Source organism: Garra rufa, chromosome 1 (assembly GCF_049309525.1).
Source record: "Garra rufa chromosome 1, GarRuf1.0, whole genome shotgun sequence".
Lineage (NCBI taxonomy): Eukaryota > Metazoa > Chordata > Actinopteri > Cypriniformes > Cyprinidae > Garra > Garra rufa.
The window spans coordinates 23,256,912-23,272,936 of NC_133361.1; the positions used below are offsets into that span (position 1 = coordinate 23,256,912).

Below are 16,025 nucleotides of genomic sequence, written 5' to 3' on the forward strand. Positions count from 1 at the left end.
AAAATAATCTGATATTTTTAGGTTTTCCAGGGACCTGAAACCAATACATTTGATATCATTGATGTCCAGAAGACAAAGTAAATATAAATAACAAACATACTCAACAGTTGGAAAGAAAGTCCCCCTCTTTTGTCAAATGATGACCTATATATGTAGGGATTTCATCACTAATATTAAGTACTGATGAATCAAATGCTCATTACACATTAAAGATTACAGAGAAATGACAGATCACTGGTCTCGACCTCCTTAACTTGAACTCATGAGCATCCTAGGATTGAAAGTTTCTTTTCTATTTTTATCCTCAGCATATATGTCAAATCACTAGATCCAGTACAGCACCTGAAAATATACAATCAAACATTTATATACTACATAGTTTCTGTAGTACCTTTACTTTAGTTCCTACAGTGTGATTTATGTTGTTTCTCTGACACTCACCTTGTTGTGTTTCCAACTACAGTCTAGTGTACATAATGTCTGAACTCTCAGTGGTTTTGCCTAGAAGATGCCAAGAATAGGAAAAAAAACTTGAATCTTCATTAAGAACAATATAATGTGTAAATTTAACCCTAGAGGTCTTTGATGTATATTACTCTTATGATTGTTTTGTTATGGAGTACCTTTATATCCATTGCTTTTTTTCTGTATCTTTGTAGACTTCAGTTCAAACTCAGCATAGACGAGTTCAGTAGGTGCATTTACACTATCTACAATGAAAAACAGAGAAAAGACACTTGTTTTAAGCTAAATTACTTAGAAATGATTTGATCTGATGCTTTAGAAAATAACTATTGTTCTGGGAAAATACAATCATGACAAATAAATAAGGGATTGTGACATGAGAAATCACATTTTCCTTGATCTTTTGATATATAAGCATTTAATAAACTGTTTAAAAAACATGTTTTAGTCTAGTTTTAGTTGACGAAAAGTCATTGCATTTTTGTCGCTGTCACGCCGTGCAGGGAATGAGGTGCCAGAGGGAGACACGTGGAGCCAGGAGTACAAAATAACACGTATTTAATAAACACCAAAACAGAAATCCAAAGATAAACAAACACAACGAAACTTTAAGACCGGACAAGGGGAATGAGAAACAAACGACTATTTAAACAGAAGCAAAGAGGAGTGGCAACTTAACCAGACAGGTGTACACAATCAAGGTAACGAAGGGGAAGTCCAAATATGGGGAAACCAAGGCAAACTGAACAAAGGGGGGAAAAACACTAGGAAAACACAGAATACTAGTCCATGATCCTGACAGTTGCTTTGTGAATCAGAATGCAAAAACGATTTTGATGTAAACATAGCTCTGCATAACATATGCAGTTCCTAGAGAGCAAAATTAATATTATGAAATAAAATTGAAATGGCAATTTTATCCTTACAACCAGAGTAGGTGCTTCTACACCCTTATTATTCAAACATCATTTCCCTCTGATTTTAGGGATAAATTATGGGTAGAGTTAGGTTTAGGGGTAGGGTTAGATCTATATTTTTGGACAATAAGGTTCCAGGATCAAAAATTATGTTGATCCATGGGCCTCATGGGTAATGACTCAGACTGACCTGACTGCAGTGTCTTGTATGTCCCTTCACTCTGGTTCTGCTCTGATATCTGACTCCTGTTCTTCTGTTGACTGACACTAGAGGGAGACCATCCACCTAATTAAACATAAAATGTTCATGCAAACATTCTCAGGAAAAAAAAAAAGGTTAAAAAAACACACACACACACACACACACACACACACACACACACACACACACACACACACACACACACACACACACACACACACACACACACACACACACACACACACACACACACACACACACAGATTTTTAACCTTCTCTATGCACAGATGTTTGAAAATACCATAGTGTTATTGATCGTAACACCTAAATTTTCACCACACAGTAAGTCTGATCAAAAACCCTGGAAGCCTTAACACTTGCTGCATCCAGGGGCGGACTGGGACAAAATTTCAGGCCGGGAAATCTCACACTCATCCAGGCCATCCCAAAAACCCACAACAAATTCTGAAACCATGGACAATAAAAAAAGTATAATCCACTGGATGGTGCCACGCAAAATAATTAAAGATTATCTCTTGAACTTCCATTTACCTTTTTATAAAAATGTAAGTATTACATTAGGACCATGTGCTATTGTTTTATCTTGCCTAAATGTCAAAACTGCTGGCCTACAATAATAGCTACATCTTGAATATATCTTTAGTAAAATCCTAATACTGAATTTTTATTGCATTATCATGGGTCATGTTTTGTCCTTAGGAAAATTAACCATGGTTTAATTAGGCCTATGGTGAAAGTATAGTAGTAACCGTGTTTTTTTTTTTTTTTTTGGCATTTTGATTACAATTTGTATAACCAGAGTTTAACTACAAATACCATTTACTACAAATACCATAAAGTGTAGCAAAACCTTTGTTAATTTGTGGTTACCATAGTTTAACTATAGTAACAATGTTTTTTGGTTTTTAGTGAAAACATGGTTAATTTTTGGAAGGGTTGTATTGTTGTTAGCCTTAGCTCCCTCTAAACGTGTTATAAAACAATGTGAATATTTGTCTGCTAAGTGCCTACTCTTTACAAGTTATGCCATTTTGTTAATTTTTCAGCAAACAGACTGATATTGATAATATTTGCAAGCAGTTTAACTAAGTAAACAAAACTAAAATAGTCTATTTACAGATGTATCTGACCTGTAAATGAAGTACTGAACAGGACAGTTTCGACTCTCTGCTCCACCTGGGCTCTCCATTATCGAGTTTTGCATTCTTTTGGCGGACACATGGCGAATTGCGTTGTCAGTCAAGACAAACCGGATTAAGATTTATTAGAGTATTATTATTGAATGGCGAATTTGGAAATAATCACTTAAGTACATTCGGCAGGCAACAGAAACAACAACAACAATATATATGAAGATAAAAAAAAAAAAAAAAAAATGGCAGCGGGCCAAATTGGCTGCCAGGTTCTCCCGATGGCCAGTCCGCCCCTGGCTGCATCCAAACTGAAATCAAATATTTTTGATGTAGCAACTTGTGCATCATACAAGTAGTGGACAAAGGATTAAGGACTCAAGTTGCTTAGATATGGAAGACATGAAAATTCAGTATTTTTTTATCAATAATTTTGAACTGAATAAATAACAAGCCTAAGATGGTCTAGCCTTCAAATAACCCTTTAAAACATTAGGAGACCAGTTAAGACCAGGTGAGGCAGAGTAAGTGTCTGCAAATGTGTCAATGAATTTAATATGGCAGATGATGAACCTTCGTTGTTTCTGTAGTGCCACAGCAGGACCAAGACAATGATCGAACATGTGACAGTCAGTCCTGCAGTCACTCCAATTATCATGGGATTGAGACTGTCAGAGGCTGTTAAGAATGAGAATCGTTAATTTTACATTAACAATTGTGCTGTAAATGATACAAGAACATTTTAACAGTGATTTTTTGGTCTACAGTCTCACCTGTGACTGAGATCCAGCTCTTGGGTGACGATCCTCTCTCTGGGTGCTTGCAGTAGTAGAAACCCTCATGTGACTCTGAGACATTAGAGATGATCATCTCTGTAGTTTGACTCTGGATGAGTGATCCATCTTTATAGAAATCAGCTCTGAGGTTTGGTAGAATCGAATTTTGATATAAACAGCGTAGAGTCAAAGTATCTCCTTCAGTCAGAGGATGAACAGGACTCTCCAGAATCACATCATCTACAGAAACAGAGAAAACATGAACTGTAAATAGTAAAAATATAATTGGTGACATAATAAAAACAGTATTCTCACGAAATTACATTTTAATGGTGCTTGCCCATTGAGTTTGTTTTTTAAGTATCAACGTGGTTTATAGTGTGTTCATAGCTGTGTGGGTTTAAAGTTTTCTGGGTGGTTGCTTACTTAGTTTGAACTAGTTATTTTAATAAGTAGTAATTAGTTTAAATGTATCTAGTGATCCCTGCACTTGGTAAACCTTTTCAGATTGTATGCTGCCTGAAAGAAACACAGACTCACAGTGTACAGTGATATTAACAGGATGACTGTTCTCTCCAGATTTAGACTGACACCAATACACTCCAGTGTCTGATGTGATGGTGGAGCTGATTGTACATTTAGATCCTGTTTGTGATCCCCACACTGATGATGAACAATCTTCCAGTCCCCAACGATCTGTGTATCTTCTCACTGTCCATCTATCAGAGTTACTCTGGTCCTTACAGCTCAGAGAGAGAGAGACAGATGTGAAGTGTTGAGATCTGCTGGGACTGATGATCAGAGAGACTGGAGGAGAAACACCTGAGAAGACAATTACAGCTGTTTAAAATTTGAACATGAAAACTGTCTTTATTAAAGTTTTACCAATCATTTAAATTAATTTGAACTTACCAGTGACCCATAGTGGTTGTTTGTTGCTGTAGGTTGTTTCATAGGCTGGGTTTCCTCTCTCTCCTCTGCACACATAAACTCCTGTGTGATTTAGAGCAGCAGAACTGACAGTGTAGTTTCCTCCAGCTCCTCTGCTGCTGTCCGAGAGCAGCTTATAATGATCAGTAATGTCTGTAAAATAATTTGTAGATTTCACCTTAATGAGCTATTTCTACTTAATTTGACACTTTTGAATTACTTCATTTACTTTTGTTTTCAAACTCAATATATTCAGGTTGATTAAAACAGGGCAACATCAAACCTTGATTTTCAGGAACTGGGGCATTTACTTCATATCTGGTCTGTAATGCTTGGACTCAGACATATTAAATATTTTGTTGATTTTAATAAAACTAGTTCATACAGAAGTTGCCACATGAAAAACACTATATCTTACCTGATGAAACAGTTTCAGTGTACCAGCTGAATGTCCAACCTGTAGAGGAGCTGTTAATCTCACAGATCAGAGTCACTGAATCTCCTTCAGTCAACCACTTCTGTAGAGAAACACTTAAAACTGCTCTCTGAACTGAAATTGAGAAATCACTCGTTAATAACATTTTAAACGTATGTGTGTTCATGAAGAGATGATCGAACTCACCTGATACTGTCAGTGTAACTGCATCACTGATGTTTGATGTTCGTGATCCTCCTCTCTCTTCTCCATAACAGGAATATTTACCTGCGTCAGACTCATTAACAGAACTTAATGTGTGTTCCTGTAGTTTACTGAAAACACTGACTGAACTGTCTTTATACCAGCTGTACTGCCAGCTAATTACTCCTTCACCACAAATGTCACATCTGAGAGTCACTGTATCTCCTCTGAATACATGTTGATCAGGTTTAATGGTCACTTTGGCTTTTGGTCTTTCTGTACAATGACAACAAAATTTCACAGTAAAAAAAAGCACATTGTTGTGATAAAAGGTTATATCAGGTTACACTGAGGTGTTTTCTAAAGCTGGTATAGTCACTTATTCAGTGCCTTATGAATCATTTTGTGCTCTCAATGCAGTTCATTATGTGAGTAAAATACTTGCCATATATTGTCACTGTTACTGGTTCACTGTAATTTGTATAATGTCCTCCTCTTCGTGCTCTGCACCTGTACTCTACTCCATCAGAGACTTTCACTGAATTGATTGTTTTAGTTGCAGCTTCAGTGAATTCAGGGTTTGAGTTTTTACTCCAGAGAAACTCCAGTTGATCCCATGACTGATTCACCTCACATCTCAGAGTAACTGAGTCTCCAATAAACAATGAACTCTGTGGCAGCACAGTCAGAGTTGGTTTGGGAATATCTGTCAATATAAAATAATTTGACGCTTTTCCCCCCAACTTTGTAAATTGTTTTCATTTTCATTTTACAGACAATGTTAGAAATAGCTGCTAGCAGCAATTATGGGGCCAAGGCCAATATTTACTTAACAAAGTGCAAAGAGTGAAAGGTCAAACTCTTCTGTGTATAAGCACTTAAAACTGCTCTGGAAGCTAAAATTGACAAATAACTTATTAAAACATGTTAACATTTGTGTGTGTATATAAAGGGATGAAAAAACTCACCTGATACTGTCAGTGTAACTGCATCACTGATGTTTGATGTTCGTGATCCTCCTCTCTCTGCTCCATAACAGAAGTATTTACCTGCGTCAGACTCAGTAACAGGACTGAATGTGTGTTCCCGTTGATCCCTGAAAACACTGACTGAACTGTCTTTATACCAGCTGTACTGCCAGCTAATGACTCCTTCACCACAAATGTCACATCTGAGAGTGACTGTCTCTCCTCTGAATACATGTTGATCAGGTTTAATGGTCACTTTGGCTTTTGGTCTTTCTGTACAATGACAACAATTCACAATGAAAACAATATGCTCTTTTAACTCTATGAACAGATACTGATTTTGTAAAACATACATGTTAAATCAGGTTAGACTGAAGTGTTGTTCTCTATAGCTGTTACAGTCAGTGATTCAGTGTCATAGATTTTTTTTTACTGTTTTCTCAGAGCAGTTCATTATGTGAGGAAAAATACTTGCCGTATATTGTCACTGTTACTGGTTTACTGTAATATGTGTAATGATCCCCTCTTTGTGCTCTGCACCTGTACTCTCCTCCATCAGAGACTTTCACTGAATTGATTGTTTTATTTGCAGCTTCAGTAGATTCAGGGTTTGAGTTTTTACTCCAGAGAAACTCCAGTGGATCCCATGACTGATTCACCTCACATCTCAGAGTAACTGAGTCTCCAATAAACAATGAACTCTGTGGCAGCACAGTCATAGTTGGTGTAGGAAAATCTGTCAATATAAAATCATTGAGAGTATTAAAGCTGTCAAAAGTACTGGTACTTCAGTACATTGATACTAATATCTTAACGATACCAGCCTTTCTGTAGTACCAGTATTACCAAGAACCTGGACAATTTGGTACCTGATGATTTCAAACACTCCCATGAGTATTTTTTCTGAAAAAGGTTTCTGTTTACAAATATTTTTTGAAGCATTAATTAGTCAATCACAGGCAAGTCCACAGTTCAAAACGCAAGTTTATAGAATTCTGTATGATTGTATATCATATCATTACAGTCATCAAAGTATAAACACAATGTGAATAAGAAATTCATTGTGCATCATATGCAGCTTTTTTGATTATAACATTAGTTTTCTCAAGAGTGCAGAGCTCAGTCACTGTTCATGGATGTGAAAATTTTTGAAAATTTGTGAGACTGTGTTGAAGATTGTGTTAGCCAATTTTGGGGGAAAAAATTGGTGGTGAAGAAAAAACAGTTAACAATATATTTTACAATCTTTGATGATAAAGACTTCAGTATTTGAAAGTTTCAGAGTCACTGAGTCTCCTTTAGTTGACCACTTCTGTGGAGAAACACTTTAAAATAAGATCAATCTGAAATGTAGAAATCACTCATTTCACGAGTTCGCTCTTACATATAATAAACGGCGTAAAAGTTAAGCGTGTTTGGCGTGCTGTCCGGGAGAGGGCTCCGAGCTCGGTAGTCATTCCCGAGCCCGGGCACTCCCCCTGCCCAGGGAGAGGGGTCCGAGCTCGGCATTTGGCCCGAACCCAATAGCGCTCCCCCAAAGTGCAAATAACTGCAGGACAGCAGCCAGATAACCCCCCAAAAAAGTTTAACTTGGCTGAAGGGATGCTGGATGTTTAGAAGTAGACAGAGTATGGGAGGAGCTTCTGCGGGCATTGTTGGGGTAGATAAAGAAGAAAGCATTTTGTGGGAGTGAAACTTGAGGCAGGAGGGAATTATGAATGGTGCTCTCGAGGGAGCGAGCATTGCTGTTGCGTGGGGAAAAAAGGCGGTGGCTGCAGCGGGGCTTTGAGTTGCTGAGCGTGAGAGGAAAAGCGGGGGCGAGCACTGCTGTGCGTAAGGGGAATAAGCGGGGGACTCCAGCGGGGGCGCGCATTGCTGCGTGTAGGGAAATAAGCGGGGGCTTTAACAGGAGCCATGCGTTGCTGAGCGTGAGAGGAAAAGCGGGGGTGAGCACTGCTGTGCATAGGGGGAATAAGCGGGGGACTCCAGCGGGGGCGCATTACTGCGCGTAGGGAAATAAGCGGGGGCTTCAACAGGAGCCATGCGTTGCTGTGCGTGAGAGGAAAAGCGGGGGCGAGCACTGCTGTGCGTAAGGGGAATAAGCGGGGGGCTCCAGCGGGGGCGCGCGTTGCTGCGCGTAGGGAAATAAGCGGGGGCTTCAACAGGAGCCATGCGTTGCTGTGCGTGAGAGGAAAAGCGGGGGCGAGCACTGCTGTGCATAGGGGGAATAGCGGGGGGCTCCAGCGGGGGCGCACATTGCTGCGCGTGGGAAAATAAGCGGGGGCTTCAACAGGAGCCATCGTTGCTGCGCATAAGGGGAAAAAAGCGGGGGCTTCGGCGGGGTCGTGCATTGCTGCGCATATGTGGGATAAGCGGGGGCTCCAGTGGGGGCGTGCATTGCTGCGTGTAGGGGAATAAGCGGGGGCTTCAACAGGAGCCAGCGTAGCTGCGTATAAGGGGAATAAGCGGGGGCTCCAGTGGGGGCGTGCATGCTGCGTGTATTGGAAATAAGCTGGGGCTTCAACGAAAGCAAGATGTCCCATGGAAAAGGGACGCAGAGGGGATGGTTGAAGCGGGCTAGAGATGGCGTGGACGGGGGTGGGCTGGCGCTAAAACGGGTTGGCCGATTAGGGTTTGATGGGTTTCCTTGATGAAAGCACGATCTGATCGGATGTAGCTTTTGAAAGCTTCTGATGACCACCGGCCGAGCGCTTGGATCTGCTGTTGGGAGAGGCCTTTTTGAGCGGCTGTGGTTGCTGCGCCTATGCGGAATGAATGGCTGGAGAAATTGTCAGCTGGGGTGCCAGAGAGAAGCAAGATGGATTTAAGGTGCTTTTGGAACCAGAAGCGTGTGGCGGGGCGGTTGGAGTCATCTGTAAAAAGAGGGTCGGAGGGGAGTCTGGATTGGGATTTCCTGAGCTGAAGGAAAGCTAGGAGGGTTTGGAAAGGTTGGAGGGGTGATTGAAGGTTAAAGATATATATGAAATGGCCTTTCTTAGTTTGGTCTGTCTTACTTTGCTTTATGAAGTAAGAGATGGTTTCACCGTCTAGAACTGCTAGATCGGAGATGGTAGAGTGGATGGCTGGGTTGAAGCCAGATGTAATGGCGAGCTCAGAGCATCTGAGGAAACCGAAAAAAGCCAGGATAAACATTGCGTCTAATGTGCGGGCGGTATGGATGGAATGGTAACATTTACGGAGGGTGGAGATGCATTTGGTCAGTATCTTTAGGGTGATGGGTTGTCTGGGGTCTGGGCGGCTGGGCTGGGTTTTTTGTATACCTTTGATTAGGAGGGATGTATGAGAATTGGTTATATGGGGTGAAGGTGAGCCATATAACAGTTTGTGGAAAAACTGGACTCCGCTTAGGTATCCTTTAATAGAACTGGCTTGGAGGTTTTTATTAGAGTTGAGATGGGAGATAAATGAGGTGACGGTAAGCAGGAAAAAATCAGGGAAAAATCAGGGAAAGGTAAACTGTAGGCGGAGTGGAACGTTTTAAAGCATTTCCATGCTGTAAGATAGGATTGGAGAGTCCTAGGGGAGACTGCTTGGAGAATGGAATTGATGGATGCTTCGAGAAGAGGCCTCAGAGGGAGGTTTACGGGAATATCAGTTCTGAATAAGGAGGGACTGGGGTTGGGAGCGGGTCCGCCTCTGGAGCCAGCGATCTGAATTTCTAAAAAGCAAAACGAGAGAGAGTCAGTTATGGAAATGCGGTCCTCAAGGGCGTGGGCGGAGGAGGAGAGGGAGAGGAGGTTGGAGATAAAGGGGCGGCCTTGAGGGATGATGCGCATCGCGAAATTTAGATGACCCAGAACGGATAACAGCTCGTGTTTTGAACAGCTAGAGTTTGTTAACAGAGTGGAGGCTACCAGAATCGTCCTGTCAATTTTTTCTTTGGGTAGGGAAGCCAGGAATTTTTGGGAATCTAAATTGATGCCCAAAAATTCGATGGAAGTGCTAGGACCCTCGGTTTTGTCTTGGGCGAGGGGAATCCCGAGCTCTGAGAAAAGCTTTTGAGTTGTCAAGAGGTGTGCGGCTGGGACGGAGTCTGGGGGTGAGATGATTAAGAAATCGTCTAAAAGATGGATCAGATAGGGTAAGTTGTAATTGTTTGGAGAGGATCCAGCAAATTGCCTCCGACAGCGTGTCGAAGATTTTAGGACTGCTTTTGCAACCGAATGTAAGGCAGACAGCGAAGTAGAATTCATTCTCCCAGCGGATGCCAAGTAAGTGCCAGAAATCTGGGTGGATGGGCATTACTTTGAAGGCAGAAGTAATGTCGACTTTGGCCAACCAAGCGCCACAACCTGCCTTTTTAATCAGGGTGGTGGCTTGGTCGACGTCGTGATAGTGGAGAGAAAACTCTTTGAGCGGAATGAGGCTGTTAATGCTAGGGAATGGGGAATTATGCGGGGATGAGAGATCGATTATGAGGCGTTTTTTGCTTGAGAATTTTCTGGTGGCAACGCCGATGGGGCTGACTCAATAGATGCTAAAGGGAGGGACAGAAAAGGGGCCTATCATGAAATTTAAGTCTATTTCTTTTTTGATTAGGCCGTCCACTATTTCGGGTTCGGTGAGAGCGGAGTGGAGTGGAGATTTGGGCAGATGAGGTTTTGGGAGGGGAGGCTCAGGACGCCGGGGTGGAATCCATGTGTGAGACCTGAAAGAAAATAACGTACGACATGAGGGTCAGGGTGATGAAGCAATTCAGCAGATAAGCGGGAAACATTGACAGGAGTCGATAAATATCTTTTTTGATTTTTATTTGCAGCTTTATGGACAGGACAAACCAGACGTGCATGAGTGCCGCCACAAAAATTGCACACATGCATGAAACGACAGCGCTGTCTGGTGCACCTGCCGCTGTTGCAGTCGGTGCAGACTTGGTTGCCGGAGGAAGAAGGGCGGCGGCGAAGTGTGGGAGTAGGGGTAACTGGGGTCTCCATGAGACGCGGGACATAGCTCGTGGATTTGGGTTGGGATGGTTCGGGGCAGGGAGGAATAGATGGATTGCTGAAAGGGCAGTTGGAGGTGGGGTGGGAAAAAGAACGGCAAACCGCGCAAGAAATGTTGCGGCAGCCCAGGAACACTCTGTTATGGAGGTCGGTGTCCAGAGCCCCCCAATAAGGACACTGGTTCCACTGGGCTACGCGGATGGCACATTTTGCGGCGAACATCTTATAGTACGTGTAAAAGAGGGAACCTCCATATGACAGGGCGAGTTCAGCGACTATTGAGAGATAGTCGCTGAGCTCGCGTCTCCTGTGGGGAAAGATGGTGCAGATGACTTCTGCGTAACGGGTGAAGGCGATGGTAAACTCTGCAAATGACAGAATGCGTGACTGGACGGGTGCTGAATTTTTTAAAGTGACTGAGAAATCGCCACAGTTGATTTGGCGATCGGCAGGGTGAGGGTAAGATAGGTGACAAGAGGGTAAAAAGATCAACATCCGCACCTGCCAGTATCTGGGTTCTGATGGAGTTGGAGGGGCTGGAAGGGGTGTGGCTGAGGCCAATGAGAAGGGAGCACGGGCCTGAGGAAGAGGGAAAGTGGCTGCGGGGACTGATAGTGGCAGTAAGCCTGAGCTGCGGCCGTCTCCTGGAACGGAAAAGAGAGGGGGGAAAAGAAGGGGAATAGAGCGGGGGAATGCTCGTGCTATGAGCGGAAGGCGGTGCTGCGGGCCATGGGAAGGGGAGAGAAAGGAGAGGCAAAAGTTGAGGACGGGAATCGGCCGCTGGAGTGGGCGAGCTCATGCTACTGCAGCGGCTTGTAGAGGCGATGGCCGGCTCTCTGTCGGCATGAGCAGCGAGCTTCCGCTTCGAAGATCGAGCAGGATGGCAGTGGCTGGTGACTGCGGTGTCCGGGGCGTGGCCCGAGCTCGGTGACAGCCTTCTGCTGCGTCCTGATGTGGAGTAGGGGGCACTGCGGCCCAAGCGCGCTCTGCCTGAGGCCCTGGAAGGAGGAGTAGATGTAGGCTTTTCCTGCGGTTGGAGAGAAGAATAGAGGGCGAGGAGATCCGCTTTGGAGGAACGGCGTTGGAAAACGACGCCGGCGCTGGTGAGCGCCTTGCGGAGCTCAGCTACGGTCCATTTTTCCTTGGCTGGGGCGCCGGAGAAGGCTGAAGCGTAAGAGGATGCTGGGGAAGATGCCCGACGCCTGGAAGGTGGTGGAGACGGCGTAAGCTGGCGTCCCCGCGATGCAGCCGCGGGCTCGGTTGATGGATCCTGCGGAGCGCTGGTGGCCTGAGCGGCAACCAGGATGGAGGCTGGAGGAGCTGCAGGATTATCAGCATCTGAGGAATGATCCTCGGAAGACGTGTGTATCTCGGACATATGTGACCCTGGACCACAAAACCAGTCATAAGGTTAAATTTTACAAAACTGAGATGTTTACATCACATGAAAGCTCAATAAATAAGCTTTCTATTGACGTATGTTTTGTTAGGATAGGACAATATTTGGCCGAGATACATCTATTTGAAAACCTGGAATCTGAGGGTGCAAAAAATCAAAATACTGAGAAAATCACCTTTAAAGTTGTCCAAATTAAGTTCTTAACGATGCATACTACTAATCAAAAATTACATTTTGATATATTTATAGTAGGAATTTTGCAAAAAATCTTCATGGAACATGATCTTTACTTAATTTCCTAATGATTTTTGGCATAAATGAAAAATCAATAATTTTGACCCATACCATGTATCGTTGGCTATTGCTACAAATATACCCCAGCGACTTAAGACTGGTTTTGTGGTCCAGGGTCACATATTACGACGATTGGGAGTGCCAATGCTGAAAATCGGAGATAAGTGAAGGTAGGACTGCTTGGCTATTTAAAGGGACTGTAGTGATTGGATAGGGAGTGTGATTGCTGATGGTGAATTGGCCGTGTTAATTATCTGCGTGAGCTCCTCCCGAAATTTGTTAACAAAACATCACTAAAAACATGTTAAAAGTTTGTCTGTTTATAAAGAGATAATCAAACTCACCTGATACTGCCAGTGTTACTACATCACTGATGTTTGATGTTCGTGATCCTCCTCTCTCTACTCCATAACAGGAATATTTACCTGCATCAGACTCTTTAACAGAACTGAATGTGTGTTTCTGTAGTTCACTGAAAGCACTGACTGAACCGTCTTTATACCAGCTGTACTGCCAGCTAGTGACTCCTTCAGCATAAATGTCACATCTGAGAGTGACTGTGTCTCCTCTGAATACATGTTGATTAGGTTTGATGGTCACTTTGGCTTTTGGTCTTTCTGTACAATGACAACACAATTTCACAGTAAAAAAAAGAAAAAAAGAAAAAAAAAAAGAAGAAGAGCACATTACTGAATAAAAACAGTTGTTTTACTGTAAAACATGCTATTTATCAGGTTAGACTGAAGTGTTGTCTTGTCTATAGCTGTTAGTGTCACTAATTCAGTGCCTTATGAATTATTTTAATTGTGTTCTCAAAGCAGTTCATTTTGTGAGCAAAATACTTGCCGTATATTGTCACTGTTACTGGTTCACTGTAATGTGTGTAATGTCCTCCTCTTTGTGCTCTGCACCTGTACTTTCCTCCATCAGAGTCTTTCACTGAATTGAGTGATTTAGTTGCAGCTTCAGTAGATTCAGGGTTTGAGTTTTTACTCCAGAGAAACTCCAATTGATCCCATGACTGATTCACCTCACATCTCAGAGTAACTGAGTCTCCAATGAACAATAAACTCTGTGGCAGCGCAGTCAGATTTGGTTTGGGAATATCTGTCAATATAAAGTAATTTGGATTTGAGACCGTTTTTCCAACAGAAAATCTTGTCCCTTTATCTGGTAAATAGTTTGTGCATTTTTATTTTACAGACATTGTATAAAAATATAGCTGCTAGCAGCAATTATAGGGCTAAGTCCAGTATTTACTGAACACAACGCAAAGAGTGAAAGGTCAAACACTTCTGTGAATAAGCTCTTGAAACTGCTCTGGGAACTAAAATAGACAAATAATTTATTAAAGACATGTTTACATTTGTGTGTGTATATAAAGGGATGATCAAACTCACCTGATACTGTCAGTGTAACTGCATCACTGATGTTTGATGTTCGTGATCCTCCTCTCTCTTCTCCATAACAGGAGTATTTACCTGCGTCAGACTCATTAACAGAACTGAATGTGTGTTTCCGTTGATCCCTGAAAACACTGACTGAACTGTCTTTATACCAGCTGTACTGCCAGCTAATGACTCCTTCACCACAAATGTCACATCTGAGAGTCACTGTCTCTCCTCTGAATACATGTTGATCAGGTGTAATGGTCACTTTGGCTTTTGGTCTTTCTGTACAATGACAACAATTCACAATGAAATATGCTCTTTTAACTCTATGAACAGTTACTTGATTGTAAAACATACATGCTAAATCAGGTTAGACTGAAGTGTTGTTCTCTATAGCTGTTATAGTCAGTGATTCAGTGTGTCATGGAATAATTTTTTATTGTTTTCTCAGAGCAGTTCATTATGTGAGGAAAAATACTTGCCATATACTGTCACTGTTACTGGTTTACTGTAATATGTGTAATGATCCCCTCTTTGTGCTCTGCACCTGTACTCTCCTCCATCAGAGACTTTCACTGAATTGATTGTTTGATTTGCCGCTTCAGTAGATTCAGGGTTTGAGTTTTTACTCCAGAGAAACTCCAGTGGATCCCATGACTGATTCACCTCACATCTCAGAGTAACTGAGTCTCCAATAAACAATGAACTCTGTGGCAGCACAGTCAGAGTTGGTGTAGGAAAATCTGTCAATATAAAATCATTGAGAGTAAATAAATTGTCAATAGTTCTGGTACCTCAGTCTGTTGATACTGAAATCTTAACAATACCAGCCTTTCTGTAGTACCAGTATTACCAAGAACCTGGACAATTTGGTACCTGATGATTTCAAACAATCTCATGAGTATTTTTCTGAGCACTCTGTGAAGAGTGTCAAAGGTTTCTGTTTACATGTTTTTTTTTTTTTTTGGTTTTTGTAGTCAATCACAGACAAGTCTGCTGAGCCTGTGAATGCGATGGCCAATAAAAGATGCATTAGTTATTGAGAATCGATTGAGAATTGAAACAGTTCAAAACTCAAGCTTATAGAAATCTGTGTTCTTTTGAATCCTTTCATTAAAATCATAAAAGTATAAACGCAATATGAATAAGATATTCATTGTGCATTATATGCAGCTTTTTTGATTATAACAACATTAGTTCCCTTCCGGAGGGAACTCTACGCTGCGTCCTGGTGGACACTATGGGAACTGCCTTCAGCGTTACCGGTTCTGAATCTCTTATAGAACAACGACAATGAACTTGACATTGGCCGGCGCCAGCCTATGACATCATAACAAGGCGCCTACTAGTATAAAAGGGGCGCTTGTGAATACATCAACCATCTTTTTGTCCTTCAGACTGACCTTGTTCTAAGCGTGAGTAGAATGATGATTCCTAGAGTAAACAGTTCATGTTTAGGCCAATTTCTCACAGTTCTATCTTGGGAAGTTCTAGTAGCTTGAGGCTCCTTTGAGCCTCGCTATTTACACTAAGGCGTAATGTAGCAGGTCTTCCCTTGGCGAAAGCCCTGTGTTGGACCTCCAGAAGTTCATTTGAACTCTGTGTAGACGCTTAAAACTCTGTCCAGGTGGTATTTTTAGTATGCAGACTCTGCTGAGCCTCATTACTATACTGAGGTTGAGTGTAGTTAGGTCTCCCCTCATTTTTAGTGAGCTGTGTTGTTCTAAGACCTCCACTCCTAGATTTTCCTGCCACGGTGAGCGTTGCCAGGCCTCTTCGAGTCGAGAATCGCTCTGCTGAAGCCTCTAAAACTCCACTAAGGCGATTTTTTGCTCTGCATAATTAATCGCCTTGAGGTGTTGGGTGTGGTCAGGTCCCTTCCCTTTGATTATTGTACTCATACAAGTGAGACCTCCACTCTTAGGAGTTTCCCCCCTTTCAGAGCGAGA

General features: G+C 42.3%; 1 protein-coding gene across 1 annotated transcript in view; it reads right to left on the bottom strand.

Annotated features, from left to right (window-relative positions):
- The window catches only part of LOC141297893 (Fc receptor-like protein 2), a 34,652-nt gene continuing 18,627 nt past the window's right edge, over positions 1 to 16,025 (bottom strand). Inside the window, exons 4-13 of the mRNA XM_073828391.1 lie at positions 15,548 to 15,555; positions 4,860 to 4,986; positions 4,424 to 4,594; positions 4,052 to 4,333; positions 3,509 to 3,751; positions 3,309 to 3,413; positions 1,573 to 1,668; positions 624 to 710; positions 442 to 501; positions 1 to 342 (exon numbers count right to left, since the gene is read on the bottom strand). Coding sequence (XP_073684492.1) covers positions 458 to 501; positions 624 to 710; positions 1,573 to 1,668; positions 3,309 to 3,413; positions 3,509 to 3,751; positions 4,052 to 4,333; positions 4,424 to 4,594; positions 4,860 to 4,986; positions 15,548 to 15,555 — 1,163 coding nt within the window. The 3' untranslated portion in view covers positions 1 to 342; positions 442 to 457. The remainder of the gene's footprint in view (positions 343 to 441; positions 502 to 623; positions 711 to 1,572; positions 1,669 to 3,308; positions 3,414 to 3,508; positions 3,752 to 4,051; positions 4,334 to 4,423; positions 4,595 to 4,859; positions 4,987 to 15,547; positions 15,556 to 16,025) is intronic.